Source organism: Mangifera indica, chromosome 19 (genome assembly GCF_011075055.1).
Source record: "Mangifera indica cultivar Alphonso chromosome 19, CATAS_Mindica_2.1, whole genome shotgun sequence".
In the NCBI taxonomy this organism is placed as follows: Eukaryota; Viridiplantae; Streptophyta; class Magnoliopsida; order Sapindales; family Anacardiaceae; genus Mangifera; species Mangifera indica.
This window is the reverse complement of record NC_058155.1, coordinates 11,994,752-12,015,489: the sequence shown is the minus strand read 5'-3', so window position 1 is coordinate 12,015,489 and position 20,738 is coordinate 11,994,752. Positions and strand designations below refer to the sequence as shown.

The 20,738-nt window shown below is 34.3% G+C and overlaps 3 protein-coding genes and 1 long non-coding RNA gene across 7 annotated transcripts; 3 read left to right on the top strand and 1 right to left on the bottom strand.

Annotated features, from left to right (window-relative positions):
* Window positions 1-54: 54 nt before the first annotated feature.
* LOC123202554 (5'-3' exoribonuclease 3-like) lies at window positions 55-8,533 on the top strand. Of its 3 annotated transcripts, none has more exons than XM_044618485.1 (22): window positions 55-340; window positions 420-522; window positions 763-839; window positions 1,420-1,611; window positions 1,750-1,869; window positions 2,007-2,069; window positions 2,649-2,720; window positions 2,846-3,010; window positions 3,183-3,260; window positions 3,371-3,457; window positions 4,116-4,358; window positions 5,124-5,219; window positions 5,310-5,380; window positions 5,625-5,753; window positions 5,841-5,917; window positions 5,998-6,038; window positions 6,145-6,219; window positions 6,321-6,478; window positions 7,046-7,150; window positions 7,257-7,332; window positions 7,535-7,614; window positions 7,765-8,533. In XM_044618485.1, exons 1-22 carry the CDS (start codon window positions 137-139, stop codon window positions 8,501-8,503), a joined length of 3,051 nt encoding a protein of 1,016 aa, XP_044474420.1. In that variant the 5' UTR covers window positions 55-136; the 3' UTR covers window positions 8,504-8,533. The 3 variants fall into 3 exon arrangements, with proteins under 3 accessions (XP_044474420.1, XP_044474421.1, XP_044474422.1); XM_044618487.1 differs by having other exon boundaries at window positions 145-162; XM_044618486.1 differs by lacking the exon at window positions 1,420-1,611.
* A 2,325-nt stretch (window positions 8,534-10,858) lies between these two features.
* LOC123202556 lies at window positions 10,859-11,530 on the bottom strand. Its single transcript, XR_006498997.1, has 2 exons — window positions 11,307-11,530; window positions 10,859-11,152 (listed from the first exon to the last, which is right to left on the bottom strand). It is a non-coding gene; the product is annotated as an uncharacterized LOC123202556 (long non-coding RNA).
* A 2,265-nt stretch (window positions 11,531-13,795) lies between these two features.
* LOC123202555 (cytokinin riboside 5'-monophosphate phosphoribohydrolase LOG1-like) lies at window positions 13,796-15,544 on the top strand. Of its 2 annotated transcripts, none has more exons than XM_044618488.1 (7): window positions 13,796-13,936; window positions 14,014-14,111; window positions 14,201-14,231; window positions 14,310-14,409; window positions 14,527-14,597; window positions 15,033-15,176; window positions 15,363-15,544. In XM_044618488.1, the coding sequence occupies exons 1-7, from the start codon at window positions 13,796-13,798 to the stop codon at window positions 15,456-15,458; spliced, it is 681 nt and encodes a 226-aa protein (XP_044474423.1). In that variant the 3' UTR covers window positions 15,459-15,544. The 2 variants fall into 2 exon arrangements, with proteins under 2 accessions (XP_044474423.1, XP_044474424.1); XM_044618489.1 differs by having other exon boundaries at window positions 15,033-15,181; window positions 15,359-15,544.
* A 4,023-nt stretch (window positions 15,545-19,567) lies between these two features.
* Window positions 19,568-20,458, top strand: LOC123203210 (calcium-binding protein CML37-like). The gene has a single exon (XM_044619464.1). It carries the CDS (start codon window positions 19,788-19,790, stop codon window positions 20,358-20,360), a length of 573 nt encoding a protein of 190 aa, XP_044475399.1. The 5' UTR covers window positions 19,568-19,787; the 3' UTR covers window positions 20,361-20,458.
* Window positions 20,459-20,738: the final 280 nt, after the last annotated feature.

Below are 20,738 nucleotides of genomic sequence, written 5' to 3'. Positions count from 1 at the left end.
TCTGGGCGCCAAACCAAACAGAACTTTAAAGCACGGCTTATTTTCTCTCGTTTAATTAATTTGTCCTTCCGTTTTAAGCCTAGCGTGTTCAGAGTTTTGTGAGACATTTTTCAGATTTCCAGCTCCATTTTTAGTAATGGGAGTACCAGCTTTTTACAAATGGTTAGTTGATAAGTTTCCACGAATTGTGGTGGATGTCATTGAGGAAATGCCTGTTGAAATTAACGGGGTTAAGATTCCCTTGGATACAAGGAACCCGAATCCTAATAAAATGGAATTCGATAATTTGTATCTTGACATGAACGGGATTATTCATCCTTGCTTTCACCCTGAAGACAGGGTAACTTGCAATTCAGTTTCATTTACTCTACTACAATTTCAAGTCAGTTAATTAACTGACAATGCAACGATTCTTGCAGCCTGCGCCTACAACTTTTGATGAGCTATTTCAGCGTATTTTCCATTACATTGATAGGCTTTTTGTGCTGGTGCGACCTCGAAAGCTGCTGTACATGGCTATCGGTGAGTGTTTAGTGTGAAATGTTTGTAATACTGATTATGCGGAAAAACATGTAAAAGTTTGTATGAATTGTTTCGAGCGGTAGAAATGTTTTGAGTAATTGTTATGTGTATTGTTTGTAATACTGATTATGACGGAAAATCTTTTTGAACTTTGATTAAATTGTATCATGCAGTAGAACTGGATTCATTTATAATTATGAGTATTTTTTATAAAACTGATTACATGAAAATATCTTGTAGATGGTGTTGCTCCACGGGCTAAAATGAATCAACAGCGATCTCGGCGTTTTAGAGCTGCTAAGGATGCTGCAGATGCGGTATGTAGTTCCTTTTTGGACACAAGGTGGTCAGATCAATGCGTGTACTGTTAGATGCAATTATCGGCAACCAATTTTTCATGGAACAGTGAATTCTGTATTTATATGCATGATGTTTTCGTATATTAGTGGATAAAGACAAGTGCTGGAGGCTCACAAAAGTATATTTCTATGATTGCTAAATTGTAGTTAGAGTTTTGCTAGTTACACATATTCTGGAGTTACTTTTTTGATTTCATGGATGAGTTTGAGAACATATTCTATGGAAACCAAGGATAGATCATCTACTGATGTGCTCTTCCTCTTATAGATTGACTTGTTTCTCAGTTATAAGTTATTGATTGGGAAAATATTAGCCCTTTAACAGGAGAATCTAAGGCCTTCCTTGTTCAGTTGTTCCCTTTTTTTCAATTGCTATCTAGGAATTTTTTAGAGGTTGTATGGATTGTAGGTGTTTGTGTTCCAATCAACGTTCAGTACCTTTTCCTCACCCTAAACTTAAAAAAAATAGACAAAAACTATGGAAGTGAGAAAAATGAGTCATGGGGTAGATGTTGATTCATTAGTTTATATTTTATAGGCAGCTGAAGAAGAACGGCTGCGGCAGAAATTTGAGGAGGAGGGCAGAGAACTCCCTCCTAAAATTGATTCTGAAGTTTGTGACTCTAATGTTATCACTCCTGGAACTCCATTCATGGCTGCTTTGTCAGTTGCGTTGCAATACTATATTCATCTTAGATTAAATAATGATCCTGGATGGGAAAAAGTCAAGGTACCATCACTGTCACTGTACTGTGATTACCTTTGTATTTTTTTTTTTTTCTAAAATCAAAATAATGTTCTTGCCCTTGGGGTTCATTACAAGATAAACAACAGTTATTTACCATTTGCTTACATTTTCATTTTGCAGGTTATTCTTTCTGATGCTAATGTCCCTGGTGAAGGGGAACACAAAATTATGTCATACATTCGTCTTCAAAGAAATCTTCCTGGTTTTGATCCGAATACACGTCATTGCCTATATGGTTTGGTAAATTTCTCCCTTAGAGCCTATGCTTTAATTTCTGATGGCAACATTAGCTTTGATTAGGTATTGTACACCAATGCCATGCCCTAACTATTCTGTGACTAACATGGTCCTTTTTTGTTTATTTTGATAAATGCCAGGATGCAGATCTAATTATGTTGGCTTTGGCTACCCATGAAATTCATTTTTCAATCCTTAGACAGGTTTGCATTTCGCTATTGTTGTCTGCTGTTTTATTATGTATTTATGCAACATGTAATAGTGAGGGGAGATACTGTTTCATTTCCTTGAAATTCACTCACTGTTTCTGTCTTAAGTGTCTTTTTTTGATGAATCAAGTTCTGTGGATTTTCATTCCAGTGTTTTAAAACCTGGACTGGCTGGTCCAACAAGAACTTGTGGTCAATCCAGTCTGTGTCAAGGCTAAATCTCGATTTAGCCATCAAACCGAATTTATCTGGGTGAATGTTGCCTTTTACAATAATCAAGCAAAATGCCAATGATAGTTTTTGAAATAAGGTTGTTATTTGTATTTGGATTGATTTTATTTATCAAATTTGCCTTTTTTAATAATCAAGCAAATTGCAAGTGGCCTTATTTTAAATAAGGTTGTTATTTGGATTTGGATGGATTTATTTTTGTAAATTCATTAGCTGTTTGACTGGGTCAATGCATTGTCTGGTTCCAAAAACATTGTTCATTATCATGATAATTGACAGTTGAAGCCCCCGTCTGTCAGTCTCAGACTCTCAGTGTGTTGAGTAAGCTTGCTTTGTGGTCAGATGGGTCATTTAGCTGAAGATTGTGAAGGAAAAGCAAAGAGGAAATCAGGTGAATTTGATGAGCCTTACCAGGTAAGTTTTAATTTAAATGTGCTTAATATAGTTGCTGGTGTAAATTTGTTTCATAATGTGCGAACAGGATAATTATATGTATTTTCTGGCCCTCATTTCCCAATTTATCCTTTTCTTGACTGCAGTTTCTTAACATTTGGACTCTTCGTGAATACCTGGAATATGAAATGAGAATTCCTAATCCGCCATTTGAGATTGATATTGAATGCATTTTTGATGATTTTATCTTTATGTGCTTCTTTGTTGGCAATGACTTTGTGCCGCATATGCCTACGCTGGAGATTCGTGAGGTATGTAATCTTTTGTCAAGTAGCTGGCCAATTTTGATCTACCTATTTTAGTTTTGGGTTGAAACTTGCTAACCAGCTGTCCATTTGGAATGTTTCAACCAGAACTGCAGTAGCAGTTGTAAATATAAGGCTAACCTTTATTTCCTTTCTTTATTCTATGCATATTTTTCAGGGTGCAATCAACTTGTTGATTACAGTATACAAGAAGGAGTTTAGGGCTATGGGTGGTTACTTGACTGATGGAGGCAAGGTAATAAACTGATTGTGTTATTTGTGGTATATTTTTAAGGTGTTTCAGTTCTCTAGCTGCATTTGGGTTTTCTTTTTCGCTCATGGAAAATTGCTTATTTCCTTTCTCAGCCAAATTTGATCAGGGTGGAGCGTTTCATTCAAGCTGTTGGATCCCATGAGGATAGAATATTTCAGAATAGAGCATGGTGGCACCAGGTTTTTTCTTTTTTCTCCACATCAACACGGAATTCTTCACCATGAAATGTTAACTAAATATATATCTGCTGTAAATGTCAGGAATTATTTTTTATCATGTGGATGTTGGTTCCTATGGGGATAAGTCTTTCAGATAAGTGCGTTGCTGCATCAGATTTCTCCTTTTTCCCCACATGAACATTTGACTTGTTCTGCATGAGATGCAAAGTGAATATATAACAGTCGGATAAGTTTGGATTTTTTTTATAATGTGTAACCAGCTGAATGTACACCAAAGTTCTGGCTGGTTTGTTTCCTTTTCGTTGTATGACCTACTATGATACCAGTCCACAGCACTTTAGACTTCAAATTAGGTCCTTGGAAGTATTGGCCCTGGATTTCACAAATTAAGTATTTTTAATTAAGATGGTGGCATCATTTGCTGACATAGGTTGTGATGTACTAGATGTCTTTCCTTGATAAAAAGAAAATAAAAATTAACGGAGAATATGTTGGGAATCCTTTAGTTTGAATGAGAATATAACGGTGTATATTTATTTCTATTATGTAGAAGTGAGGCTCCTAGCTGTTTTAGGCTTGTACCAGTATTGTTTTGGTTAATAGATTAACAATATTTTGTTGCAATGATTGTCATTTTAGTATGGTTTATATTTAACAGAGGCAGGCTGAACGAAGCAAGCGTGAAAAGGCTCAAGCAAAAAGTGGAGACAATGCTGAACCCCTATCCCAACCTGATTCTTTGGTTCCTGTTTCACGGTTTCATGGTTCTTGCCTTGCTTCTGGTCCTTCAGTCCTTGACTATCAGAAGCAGGAAAATAGAGAAGGTTTGAAAACAAAGGTGAAGGAGATACTTCGCAAGAAATCTGATGCTTTTAACTCGGAAAATCCAGAAGAAGATAAGGTTTGATTTTGATGTTTCATTATGATGAGTCATATAAAATTGCTACATGATGTTTCTTTTGCTGATTATATTTTACCTTTGAAATTTTCAACAGCACAATGAGAACATAGTCTGATTGGGAATTGGGGGCAAGCCCAGTCTTTTGTATTTTATAAGGAAAACCAAAAATTTTTTTTATTGCTGGGATTGTGTGATTAAGATTAAACAAAGTTTTTTTGAATATTATTTTTAACATTTCCTGGTCTTTTGTATTTTATAAGAAAAACCTAAAATTTTGTTATTGTTGGGACTTGAACTTTGATATAATTTGTGTATGCCATCAGTATAAGTTTCTTTTTATGTTAATGTTATTTAGATTTTATTTTTAATGGGTAATTATGTAAAGTTGTTTTGAATATTATTTTTAACATTTATTTAAACAGTTCATCGGTTTAACCACGAGTAACTGATCTGATCATTGGTTGAACCATACTGGGCCCTTCACTGCTTTGTTTCTAAAAACATTGGAAGAGCATATTCATTCTTAAAGCTCAGTAGCTATTTGCTTATATTTAATTGAATTTTATGGATTGTTTTTTCTTTCAAGAAGTAAATAATGAAACACCACAATTAGGCGTATTTCCACTTATAATTTGCCATGATGTAATATTTATATTGTGATGTAATTTTAAATGATAAACAGCCAAGTAGTGGGCAAAACAAATTTTTCTTATTTTGGTCGTGCACATTTTTCATTTGGATGTTAACCTTATTTTGTTTTATTAGATTAAATTGGGAGAGCCAGGATGGAAAGAAAGGTATTATGAAGAGAAGTTTGATGCAAAAACTCCTGAGGAACGTGAATATATACAAAAAGATGTTGTAAGTTCAATGAACTTTAGTGTTATGTTAATGTTTATATCTTTCAATCAGTGTTGGCTTGTCTTATGTACTTGACTTTCAATTGAGTAGGTGTTGCGTTACACAGAAGGTTTATGCTGGGTTATGAATTATTACTATGAAGGTGTCTGCTCTTGGCGGTGGTGAGCATTTTCTTCTTTTGACTTCTTGTAATTTCTTGTACTTCTTCATGAGCTTCTGATTAGTGATACAATCGTCAAAAACTTCCTAGACAATTTTGGCATTTATATTTGGGGAGACTCAAAACAGAACTTGTCAGTTATTGTGCTGTTTTTATTCATGTCAGCCTCACAGGAGCAAGTCAATCTTGAAATTGCATCCAATTTTTTCTTCAAATTTTATCTTAATGCCATTTTGGTGTTTCAGGTTTTATCCTTATCATTATGCACCTTTTGCTTCTGATCTCAAAGATCTTGGTGAGCTGGATATCAGGTTTGAATTGGGTCAGCCTTTCAAACCATTCAGTCAACTATTGGGAGTCTTGCCTGCTGCAAGGTGTGCTATTTACTTAATGTAATTATTATATTTAATTTCTGATAAGTTCTGTAGTCAGGAATGTATTGACTGTAACCTATTTTTCAGTGCTCATGCACTCCCTGATCGGTACAGAATATTGATGACAGATCCAAATTCAGGAATAATTGATTTTTACCGATCTGGTATGGAGATCTCCCTTACTTATTTGTTATTAACTAAATGCCTTTTGAGTTTTGTCTTCTCAATATATTTCCTGTGTCAGATTTCAAAGTGGACATGAATGGGAAACGATATGCCTGGCAGGTGAATTTATATTTTTTTTCCCTTTTGTTTAGCTTTGTGTTGAAAATAACATTCTATTTTATCCCTTTCTTTACTACTTTATACATTTCTACTTGATTTTTTGAAGGGTATTGTGAAGTTGCCTTTCATTGACGAAGCCCGCCTTCTTGCTGAGGTTAAGAAAGTCGAACATACTTTGACGGTATGCTACTAAGCGTTAATGTGATGTATGCACTGTTTTCATTTCTTTTCATGAGATCATTTTATATTAATTAATCCAAATAACCTGTAAATCTTCTGTAGGAGGAGGAAGTGCAGAGAAACAGTATGATGTCCAACATGCTTTTTGTGCTATCAACCCATCCTCTCTTTGCAAGCATCAATACACTTGATGAACATTGTAAACAATTGACATGCAAAGAGCGGGCTGAAGTCAAGGAACGTATCAAACCTGAGTTAAGGTTTGTGTTGCTATGGCCAAACATTTTCATATACTTTAGCTCTGGAAGCTGATTGCTGCTTAAGGGAGTTTGTTTGACTTTTAGGATTTTAAGTTGTTTCTATCTAGTTTCTGCAAGTATAAATTCATGCCAGTAGATATTAATATTACCTTCTTGTTTCAATGATTCATTTGTTTCACCTGTTTCATAAAGTATGATATATATAAGGTAATTCATGTAATTAGACTTAGAATTTTATGCCATGGTTCATTTATAACTTGGTTCATATAATTATTGAACCTAGTTTTGATCACCATTTTAACTTTTCATGTTTTTAGAAAGGAAAAATGGAGGCAAATTATGTTTTTCCTGGATATACTGATGTTCCTAATGGTTGAAAATTAAATTCGCTTGTATTGATGCTATTATGACTTTAACAATGATAGTAATCATTAAACAGTTTGAAATCACTTTGGCCTACTATGTTTAGGTTTCTCATAATTTCACATGCACATTTAATGCAGTGTTCTAGTTTATGTTTAGTTTATTTTTGGAATGTGTTGTGATTTTATTTAGTGTTATGTGCAGTGGTGGGATGAACGGTTATATCTCCCCTTGTACTGGTGATTCTCATCCTCCGATAGTCAGGTCTCCAGCTCAGGGGATGGAAGATATTGTGGGCAACCAAGTTGTGTAAGCTTCTAATTATTGAATATAATGTTTCATTAGGTTATTAAATTGAAGATACTCTAGTATTTGCTAATTGATTTTCTTTTTCCTTATCTTCTGTGGTTTCCAGTTGTGCTGAATACAAACTCCCAGGTACACATAAGCACACCACCCGACTTCCTGATGGTGTCATATTTCCTAGAGGGGTAAGTACTAGTGAGGCCTATATGCTGTGAATGCATAAATAGTGAATGTAGTGAGCCATATGTGTGTCTTTTATGTCTAAATCTTAGATTGACATTTTATTCAGTTACCAAAGTTAATGCATGAGAATTCAGAATGTTAAGTAGGCTTGATTCTTTAACTCAAATGTGACACTAAAATTTAATGTAAATTTTATTATTGCAGATGGTGCAACTGGATGATCTAAACCCTGAGCCTACGCAATGGCATGAAGATTCTGCGAGAAGACCCTATGAAAAAGGAAGGTATATATGTTCTTCAATTCAGTGAGAAGCCAATGCAAAATGGGATGCTCAACTTTAGAAGTTTCTTCTTCTGTGTTAATTACCTGTGGATTATTATAGAATGTTTTTTTTTATTATGTTTTAAATAATTGATTTGGTTTCTGCTTTTAGGCAAAATTTCCGAGGTATCATTTCTGGTCATGAGCTGGAAGAGGCATTAGTTAATAGATTACAATTGGAGGAGGATCACAATGGGTATGGTAATCGAATGCAGTGTCCACCAGTACCTTATGCTGCTGCGGCACCCTATGTCCCTTCGGTTCCTTCCTATCATGGTTACAGGGGTTATGATAACCCTCGATCTTCAGTTCCTGCCCATTCCTACAACAGTGGGTATGGTCAACGCCATTTGTCATCAACTCCTCACCCTCCTTACAGGCCTCATTTTTCATATGATAGAAATAATTGGTCAGCTAACCAGGGAGATCTTCCAATGAATTTTTGCAACCCTTTAGGAATCCAGCTGAGCCATCGACCTAGGTACACACCTGGGAGGCCTATGGCTCAACCGTCTGGGTCAACTACATATACACATCAAGGTGGTTACACTGGCTTTCAGTGCTACCAACCACTTGGTGCTGGTAGTGCACAGCAGTGGGGTGTGCCACAGGCAAGCCAGAGCATTCCCAGAGGCTCAGGTTATGGTCACCACCATTACAAAAGAAATCAGAACCAACAACTCCATAGTCAACCAAGAGGAAATCAGAGTTTTTATCAAAACAGAGGAAACCAGTACAAGTATCAAAATAGAGGAAACCAGGGTCACAACCAGCCTAACAATCAACCGAGAGTAAGCCATGGCCATCAACAATGTAACAATCGATATTCAGTATTGGATGAAACGGAATGACCACGGTCTTATATTTCAAAGTGATGAATATTAAGCATGAAAAAGAAAGGACCTATTATTGTTAAAATATCATCTCCAAACCTAATGCATGTTCAAGAAAGTAGAATTCTTATAGATTAGAAATTTAACTGGTTTGATATAGTGACTTGAAATCTGAAAGAGGAGGTTCAGTTTCGGTGTAGAACAGGTGTTAGTATAGGCATTCCACATATAATTCATATCATTGCATGATGCTGAAGACAATAGCATTAGTTCACCACTGTTTTAACAGTCATGACCTAAGGCCTCAGAACGAGTGTTTCATCAGATGGAACAATCGATTGTTGTGAGTATAAATTTGCTATGACTTTTGGGTTTTTAGACAGTTTTGAAAGGTTCAAGAGAGCTTAGGGGTAAGTTTTTTGCATGTGATATTAGAGACTGAAAAGTTTTCTTTTCAATCTCTTTTTGGAGAGTTGAAAAGAGCTTTGGGTTTTCGCAGAACGGTGCCAGCTATCCTTCTAAATCTCGTAGTCTCATCTTTAATTTCTCTTAACAAAATCATGGGCGCAAAGGGAGCTTTCTTATTGATTCGAATCCCAAAAATCTGATATACGAGGACCTCTGTTCATTTTTCTCACTAATAAAGTCGCAAAGATTCAGGGAGCCCACTCTTACTTTAGAATCAAGGCTATGCACGTGTGCATTTGTGGGTCACGCGTGCGATTGATTTGCTTCTGCCTTCGTTGTTGTTGTCAACTCTTTGCAAGGAAATTATTTGTGTATTAATTTTCAACTTTGATTGAAAATATAAATGTTCATTTGTTTTATATGTAGACATACACATATATATTACATTTTGATATTCAATCAGAGTTGAATAAATAACTACAGATTATATATAAAAATAAATAAAATTATGATTATCTATTTTAAATATATAAATAAATATATATTTGATGACAAGTAATTTTGAAATAAAAATAAAATAATATTTAATTATATAATAATATATATTAGTGTATATTATTTGTGTATTTAAAATAAATATATATATTATTGCTGTTAACCTTTGGACGATTAATTCCTCACTTTGACTATCGAGCATCCCACCTTATTTTAAAGCATCTTGTAGTGTAATCTCTCTGGAACATTTTTGCAATCGAAATTCCTTTAATCTTTAGTCTTGAAATTGCTTTAAGAGCTAGAAAAAAGTCGCCATTCGAAAGTTTTAGTAGTAGAATCCTCCATCAACGTTGAAGGAATTAATCATATTATAATGGAGCTGACGTGTTTAAAAGGGTTTTGGGTATTTAATTATAATCTAGCACTGAAATTTGAACTCAGTGATGTCAATTATGAACTTATTGATGTAAAAAAATAATTATCAGAAGCTGCACATTAATCAATAATCGTGACTAGCCAACTGTACTTATCAGCATTGTCGAGTTGGGGTTTAGATGAGTCATCTTTACGTAATTGGAGACTAAAAAAGAGTTACACGTGATAAATTAGACTTTAATACGATTAATTAATATTATGTAATATAAATTTTCATCTCTATATTTATACTTCCAGTACACATGCAACGCAGGCAGCTCTCTTGTCTTCTAGCTCCATCATTAACACGAAGCCCCTTCAGAATGTAGACAAGAAAGGTGACCTCTGCCATGGCGCCTTATAATAATAATAAATTTAATCAACTTTTGAATAGATCTAACTGGCGAACCAGAAAGTTATTCAACGGAATCAGATCCAGTTTCTAAGAAAATGTCATACAAAATCCGAAAAAAAACTTTGTCACCGACCGCACATAGTCACCACCTGCAAAGCTTATAATAAGACTGACTGACGCTCTAACTCTATGCTATCCAGCTAAATGAATAAACCCATTTGTATTTTTTTTTTAAATTAAGTAGGGTTAGGTTATTTCTTCTTCCACCTTCCAAAAGCTCAAACGCCTTCCTCTTGAGATGTGTTCTTCTCTTAACCACATCCTTGGAACATTACTAACTCAACTATTTTATTGCAGTTATTACATTATTAGTCAACACACTCAAATGATCGATTCCTCTTTTCATGGAAAATGCTTGAAATATCATTCTTTAATAACATAATCTTGGAATTGTTGATCATTTCGTCTATAAGACACAAGACACATGAATCTTGCTATCTGATTAGTGGGTGAAGGTCCTGCTCGATAATGAGCGGACAGGGTAAGGGCATAACTCCTGGCCGGGTGTAGTTGTTTGAGACTTTGAGCTTAACCCATAAAAAAATCTCTCTTACGAATTCAATAAGAATCCTAGGGTTTATCTTAACTACAAAAATCCTAATATATAAACAAATTATTGTCTCGTATAGATGGCAGAACAATTCATTAGTAAACAGATTCATTATACCGAGATAGTTGAAGGGATATTAAAATAATATTAACTCTCTTATTGTTAATCCTGTTTTCGGCGACAAGAGATCTAACCATTGTTTGTATTATTCATTTCACACGCTCTCTGATTCATTGAAAAAATTGACAGGTAGATGTAGATGGTGATGTTATATACGTTTCTGTTCTCATCACTTCAATTATCTGCTGAAGACAAGTCGAATTCGGAAGTAAACAACCAGCTATTCAGTGACCCATCTTCAAATATAAAACTCCCAAGGAAGAACCTGCAACGAAACACAAGGCAACGACCAGCCATATTAGATATATCAAATAAGTTTGTGCTGATTGGTTAAGAAATGTTGAATTGAATAAGAACAATATTAAAAAATTAATGTTAGAGATAAAGAAGTATTCTTTGTACATGGAGCAAGAATCAACCTTATGTATCCTTCAATCAAATTCCATCTGGAGAATTTTACTCCGTTAATCTTGAGGCCGCACAGTGGGAAATAAAGATGTGGATTTGATCCGAGAATCTTCCAGTCAATTGGCATGGTGGTGTATCTTCGAGTTCAATCTCTTCCGGATGGACATGTGATGTGTCCAAATATCGCCCTTTTAGAAATCTTTGGCGTTCAACCATTAGCATAGTGGAGTTTTAATACACTATCTGACTGACAATTTGGTATACTTTAACCATCCATTTAAAGGTGGTTTAGGGTTTTGTCATTGATGAACAGTACTCGAGCATTATAGAACAAAGTGGGTTACATCATAAATGAATAGACGGTGGGTAGATAGGGACGAAGAATATGTACGATTTATGCTAATTCATCCCAAAAAAAATTACGTTAAATATAGTTAATATTATTTAAGTGATAAAAAAATGTATTTATTAATAAATTTATGTATTAATGGTAAAAAAAAAAAATATGCTTATTTTTAAGACAAATCTATTAATATTCTTATTAATTAAAAAAAAAACAAAGCTCAATTAGAATCTCTATTCCCAAGAAAAATCCTAATAGGTTAAGCTCAAATCATTTTCAGATAACAAACCTTTACCCACTGACCAAGTAGCGGAAACCATGTACGTTAGCATAATTTCTTATAGACGAAATGATCATCGATTCCAACCCTTCAGAATTTTGATTAGGTCAAAGGGCAAGGCAGACAGAGTGAATGTCTATGAGTAGACAGTTGTATATGAACCACCAGAAATACAGCTGTGATACATAGAACAAACACAATTTATATCAGTAGGTCCAACTGATACAATCTTGATTCATAAATGAAATGAGATTCATCAGATCGATGCATGGATGGATCCCTCTTCTGTATATCGAACATTGCGGTGCTAAATTTCATTGTATTCTACTTCTTCTCAAGAATAATGCACTTTTTGAGTTTTGAGGAGAAGGAACCTTCCTATCTACCCACTCTAATTCATTTTTATTCATAATTCTCAAGTGGGAAAGACTACAAATCGTAGTCGTATCACGTGTACTTCATCACGTTTTTGTGTACTTTGTTCCCCAACTTTAATTTTTACTTGGTAACTCGTTGAAGAGAAATAATCCTAGTTGATAATCTCTTCAAGAATTTGGAATATACTGAAGATATATCAAAATTAAATTTTAATTTATTTGATGTAGTAATCGTAAGATTAATTTCAATTACTCTTTGACATGGTCAAATAAGAGTTCATCTTTAAAAGAAAAATTAATATTTCTATTTCATTTCTATCTTTCTTTTCATTAATTGAAATGCAACTTATTCAATTCTATTATTATAATAATACTATATACTAAGGACCACGGAGACATGAAGATGACTATGATCCACCACCTTCTCAAATCCCATTATCTCATCTCTTCCCCATTGATATAGATAAAATCTCAAAATAGTTTGAGATTATTTAGTATATGGTTTTAATAAATAAAAACCATAAAGTTATTTCCAATGATTTAAACAAGGAGAAAGGAGGATATAAAATGTAGTATTTTGGGTAATGGAGATAGCAATTGTTCCCTTCCCAATGGGATTCTCATAAATATGTGAAGATGAGAAAGAAAAAATCTCTTAAACAGGGATGACGATAAATCTCTCCCCACCCTCTAAAAGTAATTAATAATTTAAAATATATCATAATATATATTAATATTCATATTAATAATATATAGTAATATTCATATTCAAAATATAGTAATATTCATATTAATATTAATATTCAAAATTTTAGCACATGGAACTAGTAATCGGTTAAAGAATACCTCCATTTTTAAATATAAACAACGATTAAAGGGAAAATAGAAAGTGGATAGTGATTATGGTATAGTAGTCTTACTAGGGATTGAATAAGAATAACGAGAAATAGAAATTAATTGGGTGGAAAGAAAATGGTGAAGGGAAAAAGATAGCGAAAGAGATTTTTTTCATAGTATAAAGACAAAGATTCATTGTCATCTCCATAACGAGAATGGTGATAGGTTTTATCTAATGGGGACGGGAAATGTAATATTCAATCCCATCTCACCCTCTTACCATTTCTAATAGGTAACATGTATGTATAAAAAGTTTATCTTAGAAAACAAAAGAAAGGGAAAATAGGAGTTGTATTTATTATCATAATGTTCCTGCAACACTTGGTATCTAGAATTGAACTGTCAGAAAAACAAAGAGTGAAAATGACACCCAAAATTATATATCAAGAGATGAGAAGATGAGAGAAAAGGAAATTGTAAGGCATAGTTGGGTGGGTGGGGGCAATGATTTGATGTAAAAAGGGACCAATGAAAGCAATTTATATTCCCTGGACTTCAGGGTTTTGGTTTTGATTTTGAAGGGATTGGTAAGCTGACACTTGATAATTCTCCTTAAATTACGTCCTGAAACACAAATCCATTTCTCCTTAAATCTTTCCTCTTATGGAAAATCTCCAACAGCAGCAACAACAACGCCTCCCTTCCATGAAATCAAGATTTAAACGTGCTTGTGTTTTCTGTGGTAGCAGCCCTGGCAAGAGTCCAAGCTACCAGATTGCTGCTACTCAGCTTGGCAAACAACTGGTACTAAATTATTTCAAGTTTAAAGATTGGAGATAACCCAGAAGATTTTTTCCGAATTGAAGTATTTATATATGCAGGTTGAAAGGAACATTGACTTGGTTTATGGAGGAGGAAGCATTGGGTTGATGGGGCTTGTCTCTCAAGCTGTTTTTGATGGTGGTCGCCATGTTTTGGGGTATGAAAACTTGCTAGCTCTATAATATTCATCTGCTCTGTCTCTGTCACTCACCTTTTTTATTCTTTTCTTTTCTTTTCTTCCTGCAGAGTAATTCCTAGAACTCTTATGCCAAGAGAGGTAATGGACTGTTTATCGTCAAGATGTAGAGCTAAAATGTATTACAGAATGAATCTAAATTTCAGTTGTTGAATTCAGATAACTGGAGAGACTGTTGGAGAAGTAAGAGCTGTATCAGGCATGCACCAACGAAAAGCTGAAATGGCACGCCAGGCTGATGCTTTTATTGCCTTACCAGGTTCATATTTTTCTATAATTAAAATGATGAATCGCCCATCTTCCATTGTTGTTAGTGGGTGCTTGCTTCCGAAGATATGTCTGTAAAAGGTCAAGCCAACTGAAATTCAATTTGCAGGTGGCTATGGAACTCTGGAAGAACTCTTGGAAGTGATTACTTGGGCTCAGCTGGGAATTCATGACAAACCTGTAACTATTTCTATCTTCACCTTAATGAAAACAAAAGCACTTCAACATTTTACCTTCTGTTTACAGAGTCGAACTGGACATCAAATCAGTGTTAAGAGATGTAGGACCGATGAACTGTTTAAATAAATATTAATATTCAAAACTTTTTTGCAGAATTAATCGTTAACCATATAATCCAAATCACTTTTAACATATGGATAAATTTGGTCTGATGGCACAAACATACTATATTAATACTGATGAAGTGCTGAATTTTTTGTGCTGAAGCCACAAACCCAGGGGGTATCAGCGATTGGACTATAGTTCACCCTAGTCCAGTTACTAATCTGGTTTTAGCCCAGTCGAACTGGGGCAACCAGATGGTCCGGTCCGGATTTTAAATCCATGATTTTACCCACAAAAGTGTAGATAAAATGACAATATTTCCGGATGCAGGTGGGGTTACTGAACGTTGATGGATATTACAATTCACTCTTATCATTCATAGACAAAGCTGTCGATGAAGGTTTCATAGCACCAGCGGCCAGACATATTATTGTATCTGCACCAACTGCTTATGAGCTCATGTGCAAGCTTGAGGTATGTAATGGCATTCTATATTACTTGGGAATGATAAGATAGTTAAATAGTATCTGAACTCTTAAATTGTCAAACAATGATGGATTTTGCATCCGAATCGGATAATATACACACGTGCTACACGATTTTGAAATGATATATTAGAGCCAGGGTCCATTCATCTTAACCAGTTCTGTGTTTGTGCAGGAATATGTTCCCAAGCACTCTGGAGTGGCATCCAAGTTAAGCTGGGAGATGGAGCAGCAATTGGGTCACACAACAAAGTCAGATATTGCTCGTTGACTTGTATAAACAAATTATGGCAGATTAACAACCGTAGATTCTAGCTAATATTTATACAACACACTGTTCTTAATTGTAGCAGTGGATCCCGCTGTGAATTCATTTTTTTTTTTAAATTATATGTTTGTTTACTTTGTCAATTAGAATCACATTCTCAAACCTTGAGATTAGTTTAGTCGATGACAGATTAAATAAACATTTGAAAAATATTTAATAAAATTATAGTTTTGTGATATGATGCATATCCTTTTCTAAATATACTCCATAGGGATTAATTTAACTTGATCCGAGCTAAATCTTGGATTAATTCAAGTTTGGATTAAAATCATAATATTTAATTTTAATTATAGTTCGAGCTTATTTAAACTGGTATATAATATTATTAAAAAATTATTAACAAAATTAATAATAATGTCATTAGAAGGGGTGAACAATGTAATCAATACAATGATTAAGAAACGAATGAATTTCAAATTAAATTAAAACTTTAACTTAAAATAGATAGGCTTAAATCGAGTTGTAGATTTAATATGAACCAATGAGATATTCCCATACTCAACATGTATGAGCAAACGGAATTGTTAAAAATGTGATTTAATTAATAGTTTTCCCATATCTGTAATTACTGCTTTCATCATTTTTATAATTATTTTGTGTGATTCTTTTTCACTTCCGAATTGATGGGTTGTTAAAAAATTGCTTTCAAATAAGAGAGATTGATTGGGACACACAGAAATATAAAAAAATGGAATCCGTAAAGAACTTGCTTGTACATCATTTCCCCGTCTCATTGTTGGTCTCTTTCAACTAGAAAAAAAGAAATGCTCTTATTATTTTTTTTCTTGCCATTTAAGGAATCTTCGAATGTTAATAGCTTTAACAGTATAAGCCAAAGCTACAAAAATGAAAGACATTACAGTGATACTCGCAGATGATTGTTTTTTCCAAGCATAATTAAGAAAGAAGCTCACACCTATCACATAAGGTTGGATCCAAACCAAGCCAACATTGCTCTGCTTGAATTCCTCTGATGAAATGATGATACCTGTTATCCTATTCTGTTCAATTTGAACGAGTTTAAGTTGATGCCCATGTTCAAGCTCAGTAAGATAGAATCCAACGATACTATCATGTATACAAACGGTTTGGGAGCTGAACCAGAAGAAATTTTAAAATTGTTTTTGGGGTTTTTGATTTGTTTAATGGAGATATTGAAATGGTGAAAGACAGATGTCCCTGACTGGTGCAAAAAGGACAATGGATGAGTACCTGCCTGGTGGAGAAGAGGTGGTGGTCCATCTTGTTTAGTTGATTGAGATAGAAGGGGCTAGGTTCATTGTGCTAATAATAAGAGATTGAAGTGGTGGTTTGAATGGCTTTTCAGCTTCGAACTTGGGCTGTGACTGAGATTGGGAACCATAAAGTGACCCATCTTAGTTATCAAGTTGCTTCACCTTTAATCGTCATCTTTGTTTCTCTTTTGGATAAGCACCAACTTGATTTTGTTTGCGTGGACAATGTGAATATAGTTTACTCAATGATTTATTCATGTGTAATATTGAGTGGATAAGGTTTGAAATCTCAAGGGTGTTTTAGAGGATTAAGACTCTCTTCTACGTTTTGTTCACATTAATGTGTTATGATATGTTTGTATTAAAGTGGAAAACTTTGATACTTGATTGTGAAAGCACTCTCCAATGGTTAAACTCTATCCCAAAAAAGATGATTCAGTTGTATCACAAGAGTTTCTTATAAAAAAAAACTTATTATATAAAAATAAGTGATAATACATTAGGATAATTTTATACCTTAGCCTAGCATGGTATGTAAAATTGAAAAAATAAAAATATATAAACAAAGTAAAAATATTAATTATTGGTGGATTTACTTACCAAAATGCCTACGAAAATACAATACTGAAAACTTAATGGAAATATAATAAAAAAGCCTACGGAAAGACATTATACCAAAAAGCCTATAAAAATATGATCTATTATACAAAAAAACCTACGAAAATACAATACCAAAAAATGTACGGAAATATGATCCATTCTACTGTAAGTCTTGCCTTAGGCCTTTAAAAAGTCTACGGAAATACGTTATACCAAAAAGCCTATGGAAATATAATCCATTCTACTATGAGTCTTGCTTTAGGCTTTATGAAAATATATTATACCAAAAAGCCTATGGAAATATAATCTATCATACCAAAAATCCTACGGAAATATGATTTACTATACCAAAAAGTCTACAGAAATATAATACCAAAAATCTTACAGAAATATGATCTATTATACTGTGAGTCTTGCCTTGGACTTCCAAAATTTACGGATCTATATGGTTGATCAGAATCCATATTTTCTTAAGCCTCGACACCATGTGACATGGGGCATGATGTACCACAACAATTTTGGCACAGCCCACTGCGGACACTATTAATACCTAGCAAACATTTGAAGCTCCAATTCTGAACATTATCAAAGGTTTTCTCTAAGTCATAAAATGGGTCGTCCCTCGTCTGACAACTGGAAATTTGACTTGGGTCAAAAACAAAAACCAAAGGCCTTTCATTTTCAAGGTCCCAGTCTCTGGTGAGTCACAGACATCAGGAACCAATAACAAAATTCAATTACCATCTACGATTAAACCTGCGTGCGCCCTGTGAATTGAAATAGTTGGGCTTCAACAGTAAGGATTGGATTGGTAGGATCATTCCCAGAATAAGACAAATGAGACACGGGTTTTTAATATGGTTTAATTTATTATTAAAAAATATGCGTTTACAATTTTATTTTTATATATATATTATTTATAAAAATGTTCTGATAAGGTATTAATAATGTCTTACAAAAGAAATAACCTCAAGGTGTATCGGTTATTTCTTATAGGGGAAAGGATAATTTTTTATTTAAGTTTTAATTAAAATTTAAAATTATATCTACGGTTAATAAAAAATCTAAATATTTATTTATATATTAACTGTCATTCAAATTTTCAATTAAAGACATAAATAAAATCGTCATTTTATTTATAAATATTAAAACCTAAAAAATTTATATCATTTCTCTCCGTAGTTTAAAAAATTCATATTTACTCATCATAATTAAACTTTAAGAAATTCACTTTCTCCCCGTTTTCAGGTTTCATCTCTGGTAGTTAAGGAACCAACCGGTGATCGAGAAGAAGCAAAGGGCTTCTCCGACGAAGGATGACCCCTAGATGACGAAGCATTGTCCAAATCAATAAGAAGAGACGAAGGATGACACTTTGTGGTTGCGTTTGGATGACGCGACAAAGGACAACGAAGAGTCATCCTTCATCGAATCTTTCAGACAACAAAGCACGACTCTTCGTGGTTATGTCTGAATGACTGTCTTTCGTGATCAGATTTGAAAGATAGATAAAAAATGTTAGTCATCGATCAGAATGATGATTATCAGAGAAGGAAACAAACCCTAAGAGATGAAATTTAAACTTCTTAAATTTTGAAAATAGATTGAAGTGTTAGTTTTTTAAATCTAAGAAGAAAAATGATATAAATTTTAAAGTTTTATAATTTAGAAATAAAATAATAATTTTATCTCTATTTTTTATTAAAAATTTAAATAATAATTAATTTATAAATAGGTATTTAAGTTTTTTTATTCATTATAAATATAATTTTGACAATTCATTAAAATTTCGGTAAAAAATAGCCGTTTTCCTTTCTTATAAGACATCAAGTCGGATTTCCTGAAATATAGGAGATCTCAGGCATGCCCACTATTGTTTAGAGTATTCATAGGCTCAATCCCCCAGGAAATCTTTTAAAATAGAGGTTGGGCCCACCAAAGTGTGTACGGCCCTCTTGTCCTGGGCCGTGTTGGACGAAAGCCGCAAAAATGTGGGTTTAGGACTGCACAATAATTACCTATGTGAACTACGTGTTGACAAAATAACACGCACGCCACACAAAACTGCCCACAGGCGAAACCAGCAGCGCTGAAAGGGAAAACTTCCTCCAACGCGCAATTCTACAGCCTCTGGAACGGCCATAAACAACTGGCGGAGCGACAGGGACAGGTTTCCAGTTATTATAAAATACAATTCATTTCTTCAAAATCAAAACCGTGATCTTCTTCGACATTCCATTTTTAACCATATCCCAACTGCTTACACGACCTTCCACGTCTCTGCTTTCTTTATTATCCTATATTTTATCTTATCTTCTTTCCTCTTCCGACTCAAGTTCTGTCTTTTCTACACACCTCAAACTATATATGCTTGGGAACATAACCTTTTATTCGTTCATAATTCAAACAATTTCCTTTTCTATCTATCATCGTTTTCATGAATTCTGAGACATCTTTTTCTTCAAATTCTTCAATGGGTAAGAAGCCTACTCCCAGTTCATCGCCCAAAAAATCAGCTTTCGCAAGATTACGTAGAAAGCTCTCTCCAAAAAAGTCCGACTCCCGTTCTCTTTCAGTAGAAAGCAGTAGCTGTGGGGAGTTGGAAGCATTGTTCAATTACTTTGATAAGAATGGAGACGGACGGATATCGGCAGCTGAGTTACAAAGCTGTTTGAGGACGGTGGGAGGGGAGCTGTCGGCAGCAGAAGCGGAAGCTGCTATACAGTCTTCTGATTTAGACGGAGATGGGCACTTGGACTTTTACGAGTTCCAGAAGCTGATGGAGAATGAAAGTGGTAACGAGGAGCAGAAGAATAGTGAACTGAGAGAGGCTTTTGGGATGTACGTGATGGAAGGGTCTAGTTACATCACTGCAGCCAGTCTCAAGAGGATGCTTAGCCGCCTGGGTGAGCCCTCCTCCATCGACGACTGTAAGGCTATGATCCGTGCCTTTGATCTCAATGGAGATGGGGTCCTCAGCTTTGACGAATTCGCCGCAATGATGCATTAAATAGTTTCTTCTTGGTTTTTGCAGCTTACTTTCGATTGCATTTATTCACTCTTTCCACTGTACATTATTAAGCAATCCCTGATTGATTATTTGTCCTACCTCAAATGGTAAGAATTGAATTGATCTCTGGGAGGGGAAAGCTGAGTTCGAATACCCTGCTAAAAAAATGGAAATAGAAACTGGTCAGTTCCTAGAATTTAGGAACCGTAAGGTTTACGGATATGTTCCTATCCGAAACTTATCTGATCGAATCCGATTCTGGCTTCCCGACACTTTTTTTAGTCTCCAAATTCCGGGAATTGACTAATCACTCTGCATAAGTGTTATACCAGGCAGAACGTTTAACATTTTCACGGTTAAAATTCAACCCTTGTTTTT

Bases quoted from the DNA above. Each gene is read 5' to 3' on its own strand.
- LOC123202554 (XM_044618485.1), top strand. From the start codon at position 137: ATGGGAGTACCAGCTTTTTACAAATGGTTAGTTGATAAGTTTCCACGA. The intron at 523-762 runs GTGAGTGTTTAG...AATATCTTGTAG, and splicing joins GCTGCTGTACATGGCTATCG to ATGGTGTTGCTCCACGGGCT. The intron at 6,039-6,144 runs GTGAATTTATAT...GATTTTTTGAAG, and splicing joins GGAAACGATATGCCTGGCAG to GGTATTGTGAAGTTGCCTTT.
- LOC123202555 (XM_044618489.1), top strand. From the start codon at position 13,796: ATGGAAAATCTCCAACAGCAGCAACAACAACGCCTCCCTTCCATGAAA. The intron at 14,410-14,526 runs GTTCATATTTTT...TTCAATTTGCAG, and splicing joins TGCTTTTATTGCCTTACCAG to GTGGCTATGGAACTCTGGAA. The intron at 15,182-15,358 runs TAATGGCATTCT...TTCTGTGTTTGT, and splicing joins ATGTGCAAGCTTGAGGTATG to GCAGGAATATGTTCCCAAGC.
- LOC123203210 (XM_044619464.1), top strand. From the start codon at position 19,788: ATGAATTCTGAGACATCTTTTTCTTCAAATTCTTCAATGGGTAAGAAG.